General features: G+C 41.1%; 1 protein-coding gene across 8 annotated transcripts in view; it reads right to left on the reverse strand.

Moving 5' to 3' along the window:
* Positions 1-24,282, reverse strand: part of LOC306832248 (nck-associated protein 5-like) — a 72,831-nt gene that overhangs the window by 9,986 nt on the left and 38,563 nt on the right. For 6 of the 8 annotated variants that reach the window (XR_013780203.1, XM_079356762.1, XM_079356763.1 and 3 more), the window contains 6 exons: positions 24,064-24,183; positions 11,293-11,472; positions 8,255-11,163; positions 7,827-7,941; positions 5,456-5,525; positions 51-437 (listed from right to left, as the gene is read on the reverse strand). Coding sequence is in view for 7 of the 8 variants with exons in the window: in XM_079356762.1 (XP_079212888.1) it covers positions 51-437; positions 5,456-5,525; positions 7,827-7,941; positions 8,255-11,163; positions 11,293-11,472; positions 24,064-24,183 (3,781 nt within the window). In the remaining variant the exon portion in view is untranslated. Of the gene's footprint in view, positions 1-50; positions 438-5,232; positions 5,272-5,455; positions 5,526-7,826; positions 7,942-8,254; positions 11,164-11,292; positions 11,473-24,063; positions 24,184-24,282 lie in introns of those variants that run through there. The other 2 variants (XM_079356768.1, XM_079356767.1) reach the window with 2 other exon arrangements.

Raw genomic sequence — 24,282 nt, forward strand, 5'->3', positions numbered from 1 at the left:
TCGCCTTTACTCCTGCAGTACACACTGTACATTCTGCTCCTTTACTGTACCTGGTGGCGGTCTGGGCAGCCTGTTCTGGGTCTCACACACACGGGCAGACGTCATGACGGGTGCAGAGACGGGTTGCATGGGCTGGAGGAAGGCCACAGTGGGAAAAGGCACTGACTGGATATGGGTCATGGAGGAGTCGGACAGGGAGTTCGGCACCCCCGTAAGGCTGCCGTCCTTAAAACCGGAGGGGATTCTCCATCGGGGTAACGGGGAAGGAGACACGTCCTCGCTGGAGGAAGTTGGGACACTGGGAGGACTGAGGGACGGCTCAGGAATGGAGGAGGATTTGGGGAGGAGGTGCAGGATGGAGGAGAAGAAGGAACAGGATTCAGGAAGGGGGATGGTCCCAATTCCACTGTCCAACGTTCGCATCTTGCAGCCGGGGCCTGCGGCACAAGGAGAACAGTTGAAGTGGCTCAGGGGAGGAGGAGAAGAAGAGGGAACACCACAGGGAAGAAACGACGGGGTAACCATGGTTGAAGTGGAGCTACAGAAACCTTTCAAATGTATTTATTCCAATTAAAGATGGCTTTAGGCTACTTCATGGCACTATAAAAAAAGTTCCTGAGTTTCTGATTCTGATGGGTAAAGTGTTAGAAACGATAACTGAGGACATGGAGCAGTGAAACAGCGTTCACTCTCAAACGTAGGCAGCTTCACTAATCAATAATAATGGATCTTCTCTGCAGCATCATTTGATTGTTTCCCTCCTGCCTCCTTGTTATTCCTGCCTCATTATCCTCACTGTAGGCCATTGTAAGCAGATGATCCTGGTCTATTTCAGTCCTCTAAAAGCAACACAAGGTAAATTTTTTTTTCATCTGCTTTAAAAAAACCAAACAATTTCTAATTGGTCGATTGTTTCCTCTCGTTCCTATTCAAGTAAAAAACAAAAATGATGGTTTAGTTATATGTTAATTCTAATTACAGAGTAGTGAGAGGCAGGATAATGTTTTTATTCCCTGTGCAGTTGAAGCCCACTTGAACCACTGCTTTTTTACAGATGTGGTTAAACGGATGTGTTGACACCCAACATGCATTAATCACACTGTGAATATGAAATGTAAAGTATGGCACATGAAATGATCCTAAAATACACTTTCAAAGTGTATTTTTCAGTAGCAGTACATCAAACGTATCAGTCCAAACAAGCAGCAGGTTGTGAAATATTTACAGATGTTTTTTGTGTCAGTCAACATGAATATAAAATTTAGCATTTCTTCGTGTCAAAGACATTTGGGAAAGCTTGGAGCTAAGGTCATGCAGCCAAAGTGTTGTCACCCATTGGTTCAGGAACTGCAGTTTTAGTTGTCACGTTTGCTATTACTGCTGCACTTTCTTGTTTTTCAGTTCCCCAGTTTCCCGCTGTGAAGTTTGAAGTGAACAGGCTGCTTTGGTAGTGTTTTGTAAATCAGAGGATTTAAAAAAAACTCTGTGAAGCGCTTCGTTTTGTTTCTCTGTTCTGTCACATGTTATGTGCCGTCTGAGATCCAAGCTGCACCATTTTTTAATAAACAAATCTCCTTGATTGAAAAATATCAGAAATGAAGGTTGTAACTTTTCATGAAGGAGTCGGTGGACGGTCCTGAGGTTAAGAGCAGTTTAGCACCATTGCAGTGGATCACAGGTATTAAACAGATCAAGCTTTGTTAAATGCATTTCAAATCATAGTCATCCATCTTTGAGCTTCGCTGAGCATATCTTCAACTTGTCCAGTGAGCACCAAAATAAAAGGTTTCTTGGAGCTGCTGCCGTTCAGGCTCTTGTTTTCATTTGAAGGACCCTGCAGCAGGAACCTGAAGGCAATCAGAGTCTGCAGCAGGCAGCAGCTGCTCCCCTTTTATTAATTAAGACGTGCACGCAGGACACCTCAGAGCCCTGTTCCAGGTTTACAAGCTTGTTTTCCCTCACTTTTAGTTTTTCTTTTTGTTACCCTCAATGATCAATATATATATATATAGAAATGGAAACAAAGAATATTCAATCACCTTTCTCTTGTAAACTTTAAGGCTTTATAAGCAAGTTGCAAATATCAGCAATGAGGCATGAGAACATCTTAAAATGTCTTTATTGATCGCTTGAGTTCGGGTCACTGTCTAAAATAAAGTGCAGTTTATGACTACTGCAGCTTCAATTAAAGATGATGTTGAGTATCTTTATCTGTCAGCGAGGCACCGCTTGAGGTGAAAACGGTTATTTTTATCTGGTAAACAAGTACAAATGATCGAATGGAGAGGACATAGAACAGTCTGCTATCGATTGGTTTGTTCTTTAGTCGAAGTTAACAAGAAGCGCTGTGAGCCGCTCTTCTCTGGAACGACAGAAACGGAGCGTCTGAGAATTGATCAGTTTGAACAAGCCTTTAACATGAACACTGATGTTTTTGTCCTCCTCACATCTCCTCACCTTCGCACCACGCTCGATCAATATGTGCGAGATGTCACAAGACAGCTCTAATGATCTTCTGATTCTAGAGTATGAAAACATACCCCGTCATATATTCAGCTAAGTGAATGAGAATAAAACTAAAGCCTGATGCTTTTTAAAGGTTCATTTTTAGGGTTTTATTTAGAACAAGAAAAGTGAACTAAGTTAGAAATCAGGACATAGAGTGGGGAACGACATACAGGAAATGAGCCACAGGTCAGATTTGAACTCAGGCCGCCCTCCTGGTACACGGGATGCACACACTAACCACAACCAGCGCCCACGTCTGATGCTATTTGTAGGAAATATAAATGTTGTTCTGCCTTTACAAACAATCATTTCCACCATTTCACCCACAGATAGGAAGTGCAACGGGACTGAATAAAAATAAATACACATTTTCTTGTCTTATTTCCTGTCTTTGTCAAGGACACTGAAATGACTCAGGAGACCGCTACACTGAGAGCGATGACATTTAAAACTTTCGATCTCAGATGTCTGGATGAGAAATTAAAAAGAAAATCATGATGATAAAATATTGATAACTCCAATCTCCAACTACATGTTTTTTTCTAATGTGTCGTTCTGAAAGCTAATGTGAGAGTCGTTGTTTGGGTTGATTTTGGCGCCCCCTGTGGACAGAGCCGTACTTCTTGTGTCCTGTCTTCACTGAGTTTGTCCAGTTAGAAGTGTTTTCTGATAAAAAAAAAAAAATCCCCAAAAAATCCCCACCCTGCCATCTCTAAGAATCAAACATATATCTCACTGTGGATCTTTGCTGTTTGAGGATTTAAAAGTCTGCTTTGGCAGGTTTCTGTTAATATATATTATGTCTGTCAGATTCAGATCATCAAGTTTAAAAAGTGCTCTGTCAACTTTATAACAGAGGGTATAGCTGAAGGCAAAGTTAATTGACTCAGTTGTGGCTTGGATGAGCCTGCTGAGCTGCTGCACTGTTGAAATTTTAATGAGGTGATTAACCCCTGAGGGCAGGCGTCCATCCGCAGCAAACATGCTTGATATTTGCAGCGACTTGCCGATGGTGTCACTGGTGGTCAAAGAAATTTATGCGAGGTGTGTCACCGGTCCTCTACCTGAGCGGAGACTTTTATCTGCTGCTTTCCTTAATTCAACGAGTGACCGCCATGAAGTTGGGACCAAGTAAAAGTTTAGTTCCTGCCAAGTTTCTCGCCCACTCTCTGTCCCTTTTGCCACCTTTAGTTTCAACAAGGTGCCGAGTGGAAAATGCTTTTGTGTGTGGGCGAGCAGGACAGATCACATCTGAACCGAAGTGTCATTGATCGGGCAAGTCGATCCAAGCCACAGAGGGTTGACATATTCAGGATACTTTCACATCCAAAAGTTTCGGATCATTTAAAAAAAAAATAAAAACCCAGACAGTTTGTATACCATCATTTCATTTTAAAACAGCTGTTAAATATGTGTACACCTCTAAGGTGAATTAATCTGAGAGTGACCTCAGGACTGTCAATCACAATTTGATTAACTCTGAAAATTACATCCAAATGTGGTTGAACCAAACTGACCCACATAGCGAGAAAACACCTGCAGCTGCAGCCAGATGCCCCACCTATTTAATAAGGTAAAAAAAGACATACAACCTTAATCTAAACCTGTCTGCCTTCATATCATCCTTATTATCCGTTGGGTCAGTTAAAACATTTCTCGTGCGGGGTGATAGAGACGTCTCTCTTCAATCAGCTGCAGTCTGAATGTAGAGACAGGTCTGGCTCAAATCATGTGATCTCTGCACTTCGACTGAAAAGGCTCTGAGTTGTTTGTTTTTCTTTCACCGTAGATGTGAGTTGGCGACACTGAGCTCTGTCATTGTTCTCCTGCTCCTGTAGTGTCAGGGGATTAGTTTGAGCGTTACTTTTAGTCGAGAAGGCAAGCAGCAGGTTATATTAAAACATCTTAAAAAAGGAGATGCACATCAAAATGAAAAGATAAATATGTATTTAGGATATGAGAGGTAACGCCATCTGAATGTTCGTCGAAGCTTCTTTAAAGAAAATGTTCAACTTGCAAGTTGTTTCGCAATAAAGCCCCTTTCACATACGCACTGCACTTTGAACATCGTCTGATATTGCCAAGGAGGGCTGCAAGTGTGCACAAAGCCGCCAAATCTTTTCACCCTGACTCCATTCACACTTTCTCTTGTCAACCCCTCAAAACAAGTCAGTGTCTGCTTCTGAGAGTGTGAAGCTTTGATCATCCGTGGTGAATTGTGCTGTTGTATACTCGCCCTTAATTGCCTGTATTTTGTTTTCTATCATTTACGTTGGTATTAAAGGAACAAAGTTAAAGTGATAATAACACAGAAACAGTCGCCATCACTGAAGATCCCTCTGTGCATCCTCTGCATGCTCAATGTTTCAAAATCAGAGGCTTCACTTTTTCTATTAAGTCTGACCAGGAGGGAGCTCAGTCCGCTGCATGGATGAGTAGCTCCATCCTGATGGGATGAGTCGCTGCATGCAAACTTTCAGTGCATGGTTCTGTGAAGATGAGGCTGTTTATGATGTCACCACCACCAAAGGGCGAACATTGTGTGAAACACAGCCGTGGTGAAATGGTCCTGATTTAAATCACCACCGAAAACCACAAATAAATGCAGAGGGAGAACGAATAACGTGAACAGAGACACAGAGAGAAAAGCACACACTGACAAAATTCAGCATTTTGCCTCGTTGTTTGACTGCATTCAGTATATTTATCGTGTTCATGACTTACACACATCTGTCATATTTGGTCTTCATTTCTGTCTGCAAACTGTAAAATGGTAAGCACAGAAAAACCTTCAGGCCGGCATGCTGATATTGACACAGCAAACAATGCTGTAAAGTAGCCGTGGTTTAATTTTCAGAAACAAAGATTCAAGAAGGATCCGTCACTTTGTGCACTTATTGTAAAATATATGAAGTCCTAGATAAAAAAGGGAATTCAAATATCTCACCTATCACAGCATCCTGGTTGGGGGTCTTCACAGTGGATCCATTTTCTCCTTCAGCTCTCAGGTTCATCATCTGCATTTTTGTTTTAGTAGAAGAAGAAGTTACCTTCATGTTGGCTTCACTCTTATTCATGTACTGAGTTGTTTTTTTTAGCTTCCTCTACATTTTGTGCAGGATTCTTTTTTATCTGTATCTATTTGCTTTATCTGTTGTGTTTTACTGTCATTTTAAATGCTATTCTGATATTTGGCATGTTAGAGATACAACGAGGAGAAAACTTAGGGGTCCAAGCAGGAATGTTGTATGTATTTAACGATTAGCAGGGTAATCATTTTTCAGCTAATATTTTCTGTGGTTTTTGGCCCATTGCTGCAGCTATAGTACAGATAAAGGCTGCGGTACTCTCCCTTTTTGTACTCTCTTTACTTGCAGTCGTTTCTAGTCCAGGGTTTGTTACCATTTTGCCACCCCAACTCTTGCAGACTCAGACTTTTATTTATTTTTTTTGTCTTAATGTAGCTACGGTGTTTCCAACAAGTTGCAAAACCTGGGAAACTGCAGACATGGGAAGCTAGCTTATACCCGTCTCATAGGGGTCTGTTCCCTCCTGTCAGCCTTCTATCCGTGCTGCCACAAGGTCGTCAGCTGATTTTTCTCGGGAGTCACTGGACAAATCCAGCCATTTAGATTTTCAGAACAGTAAAAGATGTGTACAACGAAAGGTTGAGGAAAGAGCTCCCTTTAAAAGCCCTCTGTGTCTCCACCCTCCCAGTCTGTATTTTACATCTTCCCCTGTGTTTCTGAAATCTAATTTATTTTATATTTATGCATTAATTTGTTTTTTTGAGTCACTCTGTGTGGCTTTTAGCTAACAATGAACTCCAAACCTTGACATTGTCCGCGTCATAATGTGACTCATTAATTAATTTGCACCATATTCTGCTAGTGTGCCTTTACCCTTACTGTGTAATTCAACATTAATTCGTTCCTTTGACTTATGCATGACACTGGAAGGTAGTCGGAGAGACATCAGGTGTTACATGAACAGTCGTCCCTGCAGGTGTTGACCAGTTTTTAAACTTTACATAAAAAAACAACATCTAAACTTCAACTTCAACTTTTAGACTGATACTTCTAAAAAAATTGATGCAATCACTTGTTGAATTTTTTATCTATGCTTCGGATGAATAAATTGGCTCCAAGGTTAAAGTTGTGAACACAGGGATAAATTTAAAGGTCTGATAATGAAGGTCAGAATGATGAAACCTCATGTAACATGGTTAGAGGGACAGTTTGTAAAATTAGCTTGAAGCACCTGTCACTTGTTAAAACGGTTGTGTGATTGGGTTTATTTTTTTTGTTTTTCTTTGCTCCGATTAAGAACGGGGATTTGTGTTGGAAAGTTAAACAGATCATAATTCCACTTGTAATTTTTACTTTATATGCAGGGAAAAAAACATCATGACGTTTTATTTAACTTTGCCAAATAATCATTTTGATGACCTGACTTTGAACACATCATAATGTAACATATTGTCACCTTTTTAAGTAGGAAAACTACATTGTGTTCTGTCAATTTTGACACTCAACATTGAATTAATCTTTTTAACTAACAGGACTATAGAGTTTTGATATTCCTATCACGACTGAGTTGACTGGAGGCAGGGGATGACTGTCCTGCAGCAGCTATTTTTGACTTAGTTTTTAAACCCCCCAAGAAGTCGAAGGTGCTGCATTTTGATTGAAGTGGATGCACAATGCGAATGTGCATGAGCATGAAGGTTGTGTTCCCCGTATTGAAAGACACTATTTTGCATTTCACTTCCTCCTTTTTCTATAGATTTGGACAAATGTAGCCAAACTCTTTGCATGTTCAGTCGTCCTTGCAAGCAACTGATCACCAGAGCTCTTCTGTGTCTAGTTAAATATCTATTATATCTGAATATCTGTTCAATTTCCTTCAAAAACTTTTAAAAGATGGATGAATGTTTGTGCACCAGGGATTTCATTTACTGATGTGATCTGACTCGAAACATAATTACAGTAGATCCAACATGACTCTCGAGCAGTATCAATAAGCTCACAGAAAAAAAACCCCAAACCAGGTCCTTTTCAGAACTGGGAGACTATCCGTACATTCAATGTATGGTCATTACAGTACTGCTGTTTTAGTCTGTTTTTTGTTTGTTTGTTTTTAGTGTGTCTTTCTGGTGAAAACACAGAACTCTTTTTTCTTGGCATAAACAAACTGCACATTAAAACATGATTGGACTAAAACACTTTGTATAAAAACACAGTTCAATTTAAAACAAAAAGCAGTTGCATACCAATCAAATAACTGCCTGTTCTGATTAAGGCTATAATTTAATTTACCTTCGGGTCCCTGATATTGTCATTGTGTCCTTGCATCTCATTCAGAGACATTCCTGGGCAGGGCATTGAGATGCATGCCCGCACTGCATCATGAGACTCTCTTATCCCCACAGAGCTGAAAGAAAACAGTTCGTCAACAAACCACAACATACTGAGACTGACTCAACATGCCCTGGGTGATTCGACTGATATATGGTCTGGTATCTTTTTAAACCTGGCAGCTGACACTACACTGACACATTTGTCTTACAGTATACCACTCAATGAAAATAAACAAAGTCATTTGAGGTAGCAAATGTATTAAATTGGCAGCAAGCTATGATTAAATCGGTTTGAGGAAGGTTTAATATTGATGAATTTTCCATGAAGGTGACAATCTTAAAAGGACAGGAATTGTGACGTGTACCAGAGTAAAGAACAGTTCTTACCAGTCTTTTCCATCACTTTTTCTTCTGTCCCTTTTTTTGTCCGACTTTGTCTGCTTTCCTCCAAGAAGGGATGTAATCTTCTGCTCCCTCTTCTCCTCCTTAGGTTTCGGTGGATCAGCCTTTTTGCTGCTTGGAGCTGGAAGCTTACTTTTTCGAAAACCAAACCAATTTGCTAAAGTTGACCCAGATTTTTGCTTCACTTCAATGGTCCTCTCTTGTTCCTGAGACTTGTGCAAGTTCTCCTCTATGCCCAGCATCACTTTCTCTTCGATGGTGGTTATAGTGCTCTGTCTCTCTGGTTCTTCAGAGACAGGCTCACCGAAGGCGCTTGAAAACTGCTGCTCGATCTGAAGGCGCCTAGCTTGTTCTCGTTGGAGTTTAAGACTTTGAAGTCTTTCACTGGAGGACCCTAAATGTGGGGGAACCGCAAGACCCTCTTCAATCAAGAAGTTGTTCAGAAGGGATCGATTCATTGGGCAATGGTAGCTACTGGAGCAGCTCATACTTCCTGGCAGGACATCACTGAGAGAGTTCAAGGAGCTCCCTGAGTGTGTTTTGATCTGGGTACGGACCTTTCCAGATCTGTTGAAGCTTGGCCTGTCCATGTAGCGAGCGCCAAAGCTCTGACTACGAGCCTTAGCTCCATTCATGCCCATCACTGGCTTAAGTGGAGGTCTGGTTGACACAGACACAGATCGTTTAAACAGCCATCCCTCTTCATCAAATCCCCAGTCCAGCATCACGCCACTGTCTGATGGGAAAGGTTGAACTGGGGGCTCAGAATCCAGCGAGTTACAACGGGTCTCAATCTTTCTGCGGGCTTTGTCATGGGCGCCACACTCGTGCATCATCTGGGGATCACACGTAAAAGTCTGAAAGCTCTGGACATTTTTGGGAGTGGGGTTTGTATTGTCTTTGTTCTGTCTTCCAAAAAGTATGAATGTATTGGTGTCTTGTCCAGAGATAGCTTCATGAGATTTTGCATTTACCGGATGAGCCATTTTTACAGCTCTTGAGGTGGAACTTTGAGGATTATTTGCAATCCCATGGTAGTAAACATTAGAATACGCTTGAGGCAAGACTTCTGAAAGTTTTGGCTCACTGATGCTCTGTTGGGATCTTTGTAAAATGCTCTGACTTGGCAACATAACAGGAGGGCCGTTTTCATAGTGACAAGTCACACACCTTTCCATCGATGACTGGAAAGACTCTGGAGCTTGTGACTCTTGAACTGGGATGGTTGGTATCTTGGATGAGTTGGTATGGTATTGCTTGGTGGGGATTTCTTTTATACCATTAGCACTCATTCCTTGGGTTGTATGTAGATTGTCTTTTGTTGTGTTAAAAGTTTGAGGTTGTGAAGCAGAAGAAAGCTGATTCAATAGTGGCTTGGCGGTGCTCGATGATGTCTTCCCAGTAGTAGAGCTCCGAGCCTGACCTGCAGATGTCTGTGCTTTGGGTAAGCTGTCACAACCAGGTCTAAGAACCAGAGAAGATGTCCGACCAGGGGGTGGTGGCGGAGATGGGGACCTCTGTTCTGTATGGGAGGCATCACAATGCTGGTCCTGGCGTCGTTGTTTTCGTGGAGAGCAGGGCAGGTTATCATAAATGCCTTCTTCCACAGAGTCATTGATTGATTGAGGTCTTGTCATTTGCAAAGGTAGTTTTGTTGGGCTCTTTGAGCATTCATTGATCCCTGGAGGTTTAAATATCTTTGAATTTTTCACAGGGGAAGCAAGAGGAGAACACTGTTGCACACTCTTGAGAGACTTGGAACTTGTTGATACAGCAATGTCCTCATCTTTCTCCACCTGAGGTGAAGCTCCCTTGCTTGTTCCATGAGTTTTAGTAAGAGTGGTCCTTTTGTTAGAGACACTATGCACAGGAGGGGTAGACTGTCCTTTTGGCCTGTGGCCCTTGATAAGCTTTTGGTGGAGAGGAGAATGTGTATGCTTAGGTTGTTCTTGTCCTGCATCCGCACTCTTGCTCCGCAGAATGAAAGCTTTCCTCGCTGAGTCACAAAGCTGAGGTTTGGCTTTTCTTTGAGGAGATTCTGAGATAGTGTGGTTGTGGCTTCCACCTCCGGCTTGACTGGCCTGATCCCTGCAGTGAGGAACCTCCATCGAGGAGCTGCGCTGTCTGGCTGCACTCACACAAATCAGAGCTCTTGTTGCCGAGTTCTGAATAGAAGCACTCACATCACTCGTTCCTGCTTCCACCTGCTTGGCTGCAAATTTGCCCTCTTGTCTTTTGACATGATCAAGTCTGGATTTACGGTCAGTAGACCTTTCCTGGTTATTGTTTTTGTCACTTAGCTTCATCCCTGAAGGTTTGTGTTTTTCAAGCGAGTCCTTCCTTTGCTCCAGATTTGTAAGGCTCTCTGTTGGGCTGACACCAGGTTTGACTGTGGGGCCTTCCAGAAATAACATGTTGTCGGCGACAGGTGAGGGGAATAGACCAGAATCCCTTGCAAGTTTGACAGGATCTTCTTGATAATTGTTGTCGTCATCTCTTGGGACGTCAAACTTCTCCAAGCAAAGAGGTTCATTTGTTGGTTGGTCACTGGACTCAGTTCTTTGTAATTTAGGTGAATCTTCCTCTGTATAATCAGAGTCAAGGGCAGCAACACTAGACTTGACAGGCGTACTTGTTGAGGCTACCTGTTTGGCTGTGCTTCCTTGTTGGCCACACTTCACACCAAGTGAGTATATGCCCTCATTAAAGGTCATACAATCTTTGCAGTGTGGTACAGGTGCAATGGAGGATGCCTCTTTTGAGCTTGTCTGGAGACGCTTCAGACCTTTCAGAATGTGTCCTTCCTTCCACCCCAGCTCTGTCTGCTCGATTGATGCAGAATTATTGCTAGATACTGAACCTGTACTCATCCGTTTATCCCGGCTTATGGCACACTGTGCATAAAATAGATAAATAGAGTCATTAAAATAGTATTAACTCAGTGATCACATTTTTAACCCTCCATTCCCAAACTAAGCTGCATGATATTTTTAATGATTAGATGGAAAACGAATAAAACCCACCTGCTTGGAGAATCCACGCCCCTCTGCCCATGTGTGAGAGCCGCTGGAGTACTCACTACAAGCACTGGAAAGTGACAGTTCACTGCCACTGCCGCTGCCGCTGCTGCGTGGGCATGTTAGACTCAGCAGGCTGGGCCACCTTCCTGCAGGAATACCCGCCTTTCCGTTTCTTTGGACCTCCTGCAAAAAAGAATTAGATGATGATTAGAGATGATCTGATCCCCAAGTTTTCCCTTCCCAATACTGATTCTGATCGACGACATTAGAAACGGACAGTGAGCATCTCTCTGTGTGATAGAAAAAAACAGCTTCAACACTTGTGTGTTTGACTGGCCCACATTTTTAATCAGATTCTAAAAATGTGAGAGACGCTAAACGTGATGACAAATAAGCAAATATTGAACAGTTTCTTTGGGGGTGTGAAGAGAAACGATGTCAGCATAACACAACATCACACCACACTGACAGACTTTTTTCACCAACAACCAGAGTCCTCACAAATGTAAATCTCACTGACAAAGTGCCATCTTTGATTGTGATTATAATACAATGGCTGGAGTACGTAACATGGCTAAGGTGTAATCTCCTCTTTATTCAGCTATTGTCTGTTTATTTTTTCAGACATATGGTCCTGTTCAGAAAGTCTTCTTGGTGAAACTGCTGGCACTGTAAACTGGCGTGCATCGGATGTTTTTTTGACTCTGTGCCATTTCCAATCATACAAACCCAAAAGGTGTCAAGTGTTGTGACCTCATTTAAAAAAGCATCGATTGTCTGCAGGGCTGCCACGGACAGCTTCCTCTCAAAGTCATTAATGTCATCTGTTAGCAATAATTAAAGTTAAATGGGAAATAATTGCATAAGGGAGCTTGGGACTGAAGTGATTTGGACCATTCATTGATATTCACCTATTATTTGATTATCTGTGCTGGCCTTTATTTCACGCACACTGTGGGAAAAGGCCGCATTCGACCGAGCTCGTCAGGATTAATCTTGGAACTAATTACAGTCAGCATGTCGAGGGGTATCAGAGATTTGACACAAGTGATACAGTTTAACAAAACCCTCAGTCAGAGTGGTAGCGTACTTATCATCAAGGGCAAATTCCAATTACTCCCTCCCCCCTTTGTGAAATGACTTTACATAATATTGATGTTTTATGCTCATTACAAAAGACATGACTTTATTAAAGGGTGAAAAAAGACTTCTCGCTTTATATGCATCAGCATCAGATCTTCATAAAATACTGAAAACAAAAGCTACAAACAAGAATTTGAGAACTGGCAGATTTCTGTCTTTCTGTCCTTTAAAAAAAAAAAAAAAAGTAGGGCTGTTTATTTGTAACGATGATACAAAATTATACTGTGAGCAACAACTGCAATAAATACAGATTTCAAGAGGATTGATTATGATCTTAGTGTGTGTGTGCGTTTTTTAAAGGGTTGCAATGACATCTTTAAAATTATTATTATTATTATTCATTTTATTTTATTTTCAGCACAACAACACATTTGGGGAATACTTTAAGGTCGACTATAAAAGCCTCATGAATTCATCCATTCAGATCTTGTCCAATAATCATCTCTGTGTAGATTTAAAGGCGTAGAAACAGCCTCATGGAGAGACAGGTGGAGAGACCTGTGTAAATAAATCACACTCTCTCTCTGCACCCATCCTGCCCTCTCAGTCAGAATAATGCTGGAACATGAGGATCCCACACAGAGCTCACTGTGCACTCTTACTGCATGCTGATGTTTTCCTCCCAGCCTCCTCACCGCACACTGATTTCCTGCATCAAATCTTGATTGATGAAATTTAAACTGAACCTCGGCACTTCTGAAGAATTTTCAAAACACTAAACTCTGTAGGACGCTCACAGCGGTTGTATTTTCTGTCATACATCCTGTGTAATCTGTCCTGTCTTTAATGGGAACCATTAACTGTGACTGTAGACGGATAAAGCACACTGAAAGATGTGTAAGACACTCATGTATTTGCTCAGCAGGAGACAGTGTAGGGGGCGAGGGAACACTTCTGAAATGCAGCTTTGTGAACTCTCCTCACAACTCTTCCTAAAGTTTCAAAACTGGGACACCAGAAACATGCAGAAGAAGAAAGTGTTCCTCAGATAGATTACATTTGATTTTGCAGCTCAGTAATGAGACAACATTGTGTTTGAAGTTGGTTGTTATTTCTCGCTCTATAAATTAAATGCAAGTGCTTGAAAAACTTTGCATGATAAAAAACCAGGGTGTGTAGTTATGATAAGCGTTTTCTCTGACACGCAGCAAAGGAACATCATTAAGAACATTTTCTGACAATGCTCCCTCCAAACATTCAAAGTTAGTAATCAGTGCATGAGTTGGATTTGCAGAAAATACTAAGTGGTTAACTTTAAATAGGTTAGCTGCCAAAATCAAAGGTATAGCTCTTTAAAGCGCCTGTGAGGAACTTTGGGTTTTGATGATCTTGGCGCACTCAAAGGACAATTCAGTACCTCTGATCTCTGCTGGTTTTGTCCTGCACATGTTAAAGAAGTATCCGTTTGGCACAGTTTTACAAAAAACTGCTGTTTCTGCAGAGCGCTGCCATTCACTTTGTTTAACCCTTACACCCCCCAATAGAGGTTTTAAATATGAAATAAAAACGTCACTGATGATCTCGTTGGCTTATGTAGATCGTTAAATGACTGATCTGTATTCATTTGTCTGTTTCATAACCAGCAGCTCCTCACAGCAGCTTTAATTGTTGCATTGATGACAGCAGTGCCAGAATTAGGGGGCTCTATTTCAGAACACTGATATTAAATTGTATTGTTCTCTCTTTGTTCTTCGGGTAATTTTTCTTTAAAAACATGTAAGAAAAAAAATTGTACAACCGTGTCTTGTGTGAGATATTAAAATTGTAATTCCCATTCAATGAGAGAATGACTGGCCTGATCCCTGATCCCCTGATTTAACATTCGGACACAAGGACGATGTTCTTTAGCTTCGTTGGACTTTTGAGTTCACGCTAAATTCCTCAATCTCATCAAAATTCGTCCATGCGTCCCCCTGAGCCGCCCAAAGCAAGGTTACATTCACCCAACCGCTGCTCAGATCACACATTTGTCCACTTTCGTCTCTGACAGTCGCCACCCTCACCGCTCTCACCTCATTAAGCATCACACACAACAACGACCAACTCGTCAGCCAGCCTTCTTCTTCTCTTCAGGCCTCGGATTATTTATACCGGCTGCTCATCTGCACCTCATCTTTCCTTTTCATGCCACCTTCACCTGCACGGCTCGTGCTGCTTCATGCCTGCTGGGCTGAGCTAAAACTAAAAACACTTCAATATGAGAACCCAGAGAGAGCCGGGGAGCCGGAGTGAAAAGGTGGAAAATGAGCAGGCAGCAGCAGTTAATCAGAAGGAAGTCATGGATGCATCCAGGATTGTAGTTACAGGGTTGAAGCACATCTTGAACGTTAAGAGCCTGGGAATGAATACGTTATTGATGTGGGATCAAAATTGCATCATAACTTTAAAATAACTACTCAATATGGATACTGTGGATTAAACTGATATACAGCAGGAATAATTATTATTAATTTACCTTTTCCTAAATATATTGCAGGAGGAGAACAAGAGAAAGAGTGTTTATTGGAAATGTATTGGAAATATTTCTGTGGGAAACTTCAATCAGGCAAACAGTTTGTCAAAATGAGGAACAACATCTTAAATAGGAAGTGGCTACAAGCCGACACACCAATCATCATTATGACGTCAGTTTAGGATTATCAAATGTACAAACAAATAAACATCAGCTTCTCGGCTGAAATGACACATTATCTTTCCAGCTGTCTTTCCTGACATTTATAAAATGATTGAAAGCCAATTTAACCATTCAGTTTTTAACACAGCTCGGAGAAAGCAGAACACCCAGGTGTTTTGTTGTCACACATACGTGAAAGAAGCCATTTATAAATGTTTGTCTGTCTTTATTGTGTTGGGACTCTTCCTGCTCGGTGAAAGAGAAACCACTTCATCCACCGGAAACTTCAAAAAGGCTAAATGTATTTGCTTCTGCTTTATGAGTTCACAGAGAAACATAATAAAGAGCTGGTAAAAAAAAAAAAAAAAAAAAACTTCAAAGAGCAAAATAAATGAGAGCATATTTTAAATGAGGCTTTATCTGTGACTGCAGGAAGTTCATCTGAGGAGAGAGACACCTGCTGCTGTTTAAAAAAGCTCCAGGGCCGCCCGCGCTCTCCAGTGTCTCTCTGCTGCTGCATTTCAATAACACTTTGACAAATGACTGTTTGGCAAAGAGAAACACAGAGAGATAATGTGGCTGTTTACAATCCAACCCGTCCAAACATACAGCGACAAGAGAGGAAGGGAGACGAGATGAGACCACCGAACAGAGACAGAGCTGCAATGACCTCGAATCGTTCTGTCTTACTGCAGCTAATGTTTGTGTTCTCTGGACGTGTTTCCAGACTGTTTTTATTTAATCTAGTCAATAAACGACTGCATAGTTCATGTAGTCTGTGCACCCTTTGCTAACCAGCTTACAGACAATGTTGTTACAGTTGGTTCAATGTGCCGCTGAGGCCAAATTATAATGTGCCATTTAAATCCTCCAAAATAAAGACAAACTGGTATCCAGTGCACTCTCTGTTTTGTCACACCTTTAGCATAAATTATACGATGAGGGGAAATGTGAGTTTGGTCCTTATTATTCCTTCTTTCATAGAGATGAGTCCACCAATAGTGTTGAATTATGAAACTGTGTTTTCATGATTAATGTAAGAAAGACTCGAACATTGTTATGTGATGTTGATGAGGTGAGAAGAAAGCAGGACAGAGACACTAACTGTCCTAGTCATGAGAAGGGTTTAATGAAGTCAGGGGCAGATCAATGGAGGGACCAGGGTGTGCCTGCATGGGTCCACTTTAAAGTCTGAACTATGCCCCCATTGGGCCACCCAAAGACAGCCATGTTGAAACAGGATGCTTGTAGCTTTGCTTTTTTTTTGCATTTCAATACAACACAAGTTCTTCAGTTTGTAAAGCTAAATGGGGACTTTGGTCATACATCATCATACAGTGGTGACAGAGAGGGTTAGGAAGTGTTTTTCCGTCCTGTCTGTGCGTGCAGACTTCACGCCTCACCTCGGCCTCATGCACAGATTTGACTCTGAGCTTGAAAAGAAAAAGTCCAGACGAAGCCGTGGCGTAACATTTGTCAGTTTTCCTTTACCCATAATGCACGTGTCCCTTTACCTTACGTTTCTCTTTCTCTTTCAGGTTTAAGTTTTGGTTTCTTATTTTGTGTCTGTAGATAAATATGGTTGCAGGGAGAATTACATAATAAAACACAGACAAAAGATCAAACATACAAAGAGAGAATGCCCACTGAACAGCCAGCATATTAAAACGCTCACTTGAAGTCATGATCATAATTTAATCTTCCAGATTGTGCTGATTAGCTTTTACTGTCTTTTTAATTTGTCTGGCCAATTGAGTGACAGGATGCCTCCTGCTCACATCTCTCGTCGCCTGCATCGACTGTAAGAGGCTTTTAGAACTCGACTTCTTTACATGGATAATAAAGCATCCCACCATTTGACTTCTTTCAGGTATTTTTCTATCATCTGCTCGGAGGTAAGAGTGAAAAGAAAACACCTTGTCACTGGAGAGCCATGAGCTGTTTTTCCCTCTGGAGTGGGCGGAGTCAAATTGTCCTATACAGCTATTGTCTTTCGTACCAGCTTGTCTGAATTGAACTTAATGAAAAATTGAATAGCATCCTTGGAAACTATTGTATCCTCCAGCAGAGCAGGTGGCTGTGAACGTCCTTATTCATGCACCTTATTCAGGCTCACTTGCCTGTCATTTTTTTTCTTGTTCCCTGGGTGAAAGCACAGACTTGAGAAGTGTCTGTTTTTGTTTTTTTGTGTGCCGCCAAAGAAAGGCCCGACACTTGGCTGTAACTTCTCCCACAGTCAGTGAACGTGACTGGGAACAGGTGTGCTGTCACAATGATTAAGGAACCTAACAAGCAGAACTCCAGGTGAAAAACAAATTTTCCATTTCAGTAATTTGTAGATAATCACCTCCGTGTTATCTGACAAATTGATACACAGCCAGAGTGTAACATCTGAAAACCCTTCGTCACTGATCACTGATGAGGACGATGATACGACCTGTGGTTCATTTTTTTCAAGGACTCTGCAGCTGTGACGGAGAGCTGAGTCTGATGGATTTTGGCCCCTTCGCTCCCTCTTAGTGGAAATACAAAAGGCCACGATCTGTTATGGAGGTTATAACACAGCTCATCGTCTAAGACGCCATCGCCATGGAGACAGGTGAGAGAATCAGGCAGGAGGAACAATGACCTTTAGTCACACCATGTCTGCCACAACCAACGTAATGCACACAGAGGGAGGCTTGGGGCAACATCAACTTGTTGATGAAAGCTGCTAAAAGTTTTCCATTAAAGGACATAACAGTCAATGTAACATTTTAAAAGGTCTTCTTGTTTGTAAAGGACTGTGGCAGACAGCGTGCTAATACAGACTGTCTGAGTCTTACAGGGGGAGACAGTGAAAGCAACACATGGTCATTTATAAAACCTCAATACAGTAATAATAAAGCTGCACCAATCACATGTCCATATTTAATCACAGACCGTATAAAACATGGACGTATTCTTAGTGACTTCTCCCGTTGGTTTTGTGGGGAGGACAGCAGCGGTCGCCATCTTGGAAATGATGACTCTCACTGCTCCAGCTGATCAACAAACAGGCCAAAAGGCTGAGATTAGGAGGGCCACGTTATTTCACTGGTGTCCAGAGGGGGGGCATGGGGCCCCAAATCTATGATTACTAATCATAGACAGGACTTGAGTACAAATCAACTATTCTGGCAGGTTTTAAAAGGCCAATGGTCGTACTTACACTTTTCAAGGATACTTTGCTATTTCCATAAAAAAATCCAAAGAAAAAGTTGTGCACAAATTCTAACTTGCGATACGGAATCGGGCCCACAAGCGTCACAATTATATTTTAGTATATTTTAGTGTGTACCCCACTTTAGTGCAAATGCTTCTTTGTTTTTTAGTCACAAACACTAACCAGCTTGTGACAGACAGTTCAGGGGAAAATCTAGTTGTCATCTAGTTACACAAGCTGCACACAGCGGTCTCCTATAGGGGCAAGAGAAAGCTGTCTGGATGAATTTGCTGATGCAGCTGGTCATTATGAGAGAAGCACTTAATGTTGTCATGGTGATTTGCATGAAAGATTTTTTCGTATTGCAGTCATGGAAAATATTTTTCCTTGGGTACTTTTATGCTCACTGACATGATAGATACATGCACATATAGGTTCAGTATATACAATGATTCAAATCAAATAAAAGCTGTTGGTTAGCTTAAAGAAAATGATTTTACTGGCTTCTTCCCACTCATTGTTTTTGTTTATGACCAACATGTCAACTGTCTGGATTTAGATAAGACAGCAGACACCTCACATCCCCACCAAGGACTGTTTTCACTGCTGGACTCTGGAAAGAGCTTCTGCAGCCTCTGAAGCAGAACCTCCAGGTTCTGTAACATCTTCTTCCCTCAGGCTTTAAGACTTTTGAACACAAAAAAACGTAATTCCTTTCTTCCCCCTCAAGCCCCCCCGACCTGATTACCTCACTGGACTGTAGAAAAGACAATATAACATACATGAAATGTAATTTCACACATAGCTATGTATATCTGCAACTTATTTTGTAAATACTACTTACCTTGTGTAAATACTTTCTATCCTGCACTATGAGCCAATGCAATGAATTTTTTTTTATCTGCATTGTAAAATTCACGTTTGAATGACAATAAAGAAAGTCTAAGTTTAGAGATTTCATTTCATGTTCCAGTGTGTCTTTTTAAAGTCTTAAGTTTCTGTGTTTCCGTCTGATTGACCTGAATAATAGTCAGTGTTTCGTCCCCTCTGTGTCAGTTTATCGTCATATGTTGGTGTTGAATGTCTGTTCATTTTTTCCGTGCTTCTTGTGATTCCCTGTTTTTTACCCTTTGTATTGTTTTGTTGGTTTTTGAATAGTAAGTTTTTGTTTAAATATTTTTCATTCTTCTGCAATTGGGTCCAGCTGCCTTTTTTTCCAGAACCTTGACACTTTGCACTTTCAGCCAATCAACAAAGAGAAACAGTTCTTCAATGACCAGATATTTACAGCAAGAAAAGCTGTCGTTCCAAAATTCTATAAAATCTTTATGAACTTGAAGAACTCTGTAAATTCCTGCAGCAAACTAACCCACTAATAAAAGTTCTGCAGCTGCACAGCAGGAAGTCGCAAATGTTCCTTTTGTCTGGAAGACATGACTAATAACTGAAAGCAATTCTTTAAAATGCGAGGGGGTTGCTCTCAAAAGTTTTGTTTGTGTCTTAAGTGGAAACAAATATAACAACTGTAGTTGATATTCAAGCTTTCGGCGTAACATAATTATCTTACACGACTTCTTTAGCCTCCTGGATATCGGAGAATGCTGCATTAGTAAATCAAAGGCAGCTTTCAAAACATAAAAAGCTTTTCTGGCTCGTGCTGCCGGCTGTGTTGTGTTGTTAACTGGATTTTTCTTGCTCTATTATGCCTGTTAAAACATGCAAATGAATCAATAAGATTTATAATTCTCGATCCAAAGTCACAAACTTGTGTCAACAAAGTCCATTTCTGGCCTGTGAAAAAAAAGACAAAAACATCTTTACCGAGAGTTTAATTAGAGAAGAGTCTGCTAAAGGTTCGAGTTGAGAAGTACCTGCACAACTGCGTTTAATTATCTTTGGGCTTTTTATGCCTTTTTTTGGAGAGACATGAAAGTGGATAGAGCTTATGACAGGATCCCCATACCCCGGACCTGGGCCACCCGCCTGAAGGACCAACATGCAACACCTGCACCATCCACTCTGGACCAGCCCCCCCCCCCCCCCCCCGTATCTGCATGAATGTCACCAATCTTTTCAACTGAAAAGATTTGACAAATTACCAGAAACACCTTCAGCTCATCCAAAACAAAAAGGTCACAAACGTAAAAAAACCCCACATGAATAATGAGATATTATTGGGGGCCTGTGGCCTCGTGGTTTGATAGCACACTTAACAATGTGAGCGTGTTTATTCTGACTCTTACGTTGATTGTCAGCGTGTATAATACTTGCTTTCAGCAGCAGCTCTGCTCTGATACATACAGTCCTACAAAGACAGAACTCCTCTGCTGGTTTGACCTTTACTGAAAAGGTTAAAGAAGAAGGACAGCGAGTCCTGCTCGGCTCGCAGCATGCTTAATGACCAGGTCTGGGAATTCCATCCTTTTTCCACGAACAGTTTTATGAAGCTGGAAGAAAGAATGTACAACGTTCAAACGGTCTATTCAGTATCTCTGTTCATTTGCCAAATGTGTCTGTGAAGTCAAACTCTCCTGAAAATAGCAAGCTGCAGGCTGTCAGAGGAGAGGAGTCACGCTGAGAGCCCGACGAGCTTAGAGACCTTTAGAAACAAAGAAACATCTCGTCTGCCTTTCTGCATAATGATTATGACTCTGAGAGAGTCAGAAGGGTCTTATTAACAAAACGTAAGTTATTTAGAGAAAGTTTGGCTGAAATTCAAGCAGCCCTCTGTTCCTACATTTTATGGTGAGTTTTTGGTATGAAGCCAAAAGAGAGCAAATCAGAATAAATATTTAAAAAAGGAACTGTCTGTCTAATTAGTGAGATAAAATGTTTTGTAATGTCGGTCGTACGACGGCACTCATTCGTTCAGTGAGAGCAGAGCCACGAGACGATTCCCCGACTGTGGGTCTTTTTTTTTTCTCTTCCCGATTGCACTTTCCAAAACTGACCGACAACATCTGAAATCACCATGGCAACAGCAGGCATGCTTGTTTAATTTGCCTCCCCCCACCAATCGTGAAAGAAACGACGACAGGAAATATCTGTCGACCGCCGGCTGACAGGAAACATTTGTTATGATTGCTGGATGAGTGTGCGTGAGACAGCGTAGCAGTGTTTATCGCGATGTTTGATATTAAGTGAAATACAAATATATTTATTGACAATTGTGAATGCTCCAGCTGGATTAGTCAATTTTTTTGTGTGAACTTCGGCCCTGTGTTAGTAATTATTAAGTCGTACTTAGTGAGATGACATTCTCATTGTTACTAAGATCTGTTTTCTTTCTTTCCAACATGCAGTTATTGAGAAATTGTCACAGAAAAGTTAAAGAAATCATGTTTGTGGATTAAATTTTACTCTAATGATGTTTCAAACCGCTTAAGGACCCTGGTCCACTTAAAGTCCTGCCTTGTTACCCTCCATAGCTCCAGACCCTCCTACCATCAGTCCATACCTCTCATTTCATAATGTCATGCTGGACAAGCAGAGCAACTCTTCAAACAGACAACAAACAGACTTGGTCCTCATGCTTCCATCATATAAAAACATGTTAAGGGTGGAAAACAGCAGCATGACTTATGTGCAATAATTAGGGCTTTCACTACTTAGTGGCAGATCAGTAAACTTTCCTGAGCAGTACAAGTTCAGATTTCTTCCAACATTTCTGTCACTTGTAGCTGCAATCAGTTCCTGTTTCCTTTCAGTATTCAGCTCAGACTGTAACAGAAATCATCCGTCCATCAGAAGTACGCTCCATCATCAATTATTTACGACTCAGCCGGCTAGCTGACTTCCAATTTTTACACAGTGAGTTTCACTACTGGAGTTTCCAGACATTGCAACACGTTGCTTTTTGTTGTGGTCAGCGGAAAGCGTGAATTATTCATTTGTTTATTCTGTTTGGATATTCAGTTTCAGTTTTATAATATATACTCAGATCTTTTTTTTGCTTGATCCTGAACTTTATAATTAAAGATGGCGTTGAAGTTTACTCGATAAAAAAAAGCAAACCAACACACAGAAAGAATGACACACATCTCCTTTCTCATGCTTACCATCTTCAGAGCTTAAAGGATTTTCACCAGTTTGCAGTCAGACGCAGATCAAAACATTCAAATGCAGCCTGACAGCAGAGTTACACAAACTAACCTGAAGATCAAACCACTGCTGCAGGAAAAGGTTAAAGAAGAATTCATCTTTACAGTGCTCTGTTATTATAGTTAATTTTACTGCTGCTGCAGAGGAAACAGAGAGGAGGGGGCGTTGCTGCAGTTTGGTGGTTTAACACATGGCTTTGAAAGGTGAAACATTTCACATTTCATTAGTGCATTGGTGTACGGCGGCTTGGCATACTTTTTGTGCTAACTTGTCCTCAAAGCTGTGTGTGTGCAAAGAGCCACTGACCAGGCTGTCATTTTTAGTGTGCTGGAGGGAGAATTTGTTATTGTGACAGATCTGGCAACCATATGGACAGGACTGACCCAAAGGGGAAAGACTGTTTTTCCTTTTGCTGCACCTATAAAGCGGAACCATTTTCAAATGACATCGAAGCTGCCTTCTTTTGTTACAGAAAGAGCGAGTGTTTTATATTGTAAAGGAAAGTCTTTGCACCTGCTTTAAAATGTGATCTTTGAACCTATGCGTGGTATTTGTAATTTGAATTTATTTTGAAAAGTGTCTTTTATTGTATTGCTGCCAAAAGAGAGACCTATAGGTCAGTGGGTTCTCCTTGCTAAAATAAGGGTAAATAAATAAATATGTGGGCAACTACCTGAACCTAAGCTTAGAGTTGGATGTCATGTCTTTGTCTTCGCAGGGGGCTGTACCATTCATACAAGAAAACTATGTTAACTCTCAGCTCTTTCTTAGATCATAACAACATCCTGAAAACATATCTGGCTCTTTGCCTGCTAAGTCCATCAGCCAGTTGCCAACTTAAATAAATAATGATAATAAAATATATGCTAACAATGCTAAATGGGCACTCAAACACATTGTTCTTAAGTTAAAAGATAAAACTAACATGCATCATCACGCAGCTCAAATAATCAGCAACATATAAAAAGCTCCACCAGAACAACCTAATCAGCGAGTTAAAATGTACAAATATGCTTTAAATTAGTCAGTATTTTTTCACTCTGACGAACATCTATTGGACATGTTCCTTAACTTACTGACTGGTGACCAGTCCAGAGTGTAACCCGGCCTCCCAATGACTGCTGGGATTGGCTCCAGCCCCTGTGACCCTGAACGGGCATGGCGGTAAAAGATAGTAGGAGGATTGATCTTCCTTGACCTTATTTTAAGATATGCATTAAAAAAATATTGATTACTAAGTGCATCCTAAAAACTGCAGAAAGTGACAAGGTTCAACAACTGTCCAAAAAGATATTTCTGTATGTTGTCAAAAGTTGGGTTTTGACCAGTTATCCCAGATGCTCTGCAGCTGAGAGTATGCAGCTTTATCCTTGAGTCTTGTGTGGTCACTTCCAGGTTAATGGATCAAAAGGTCTGAGTCTCTGTTAAAAACAGAGATGTAGGGATTGTAATGCTTGTTAAATGACCTCCAGTGCACTCAACTAATGACCACAGTGGTTAAGAATGGAGGAATACAAGTCCGACATTGAATCCATTTTCAGTCCCTAATCGGACAGTAAAAGGAGTTCGCCAAAAGATTTTAAGTTTAGTTCTTCTAGGTGGATTGTCTCTCTTTTTAAAGGTAGTAACCTTTAGAAGTGCAGCTCTGCTCATCTAATATTCACTCAGCCTTGCAGCCACTGGTTGTGTCGGTGTGTGTGTGTGCTTGTATCATGCGGCCGTGTGTTCTTACCTGGGAGACAGGATTCGTGGACATCTTGACCCGTTGTTGAAACAGCACACTCAGTATGCGGTTCTGCTGCTCCAAGTCAAACACGCGTGTCCGCAGCTTCACGCACTCCTCCTTCAGGTCCTAGAAAACATCCAGAAAGGAAAATAACTGTGAATAGCTATGGTGGATATTTCAGAGCAAAATATGTTTTATTTATAACAATGGAACTGAACGATACAA

Source organism: Symphodus melops (assembly GCF_947650265.1).
Source record: "Symphodus melops genome assembly, chromosome: 12".
In the NCBI taxonomy this organism is placed as follows: Eukaryota; Metazoa; Chordata; class Actinopteri; order Labriformes; family Labridae; genus Symphodus; species Symphodus melops.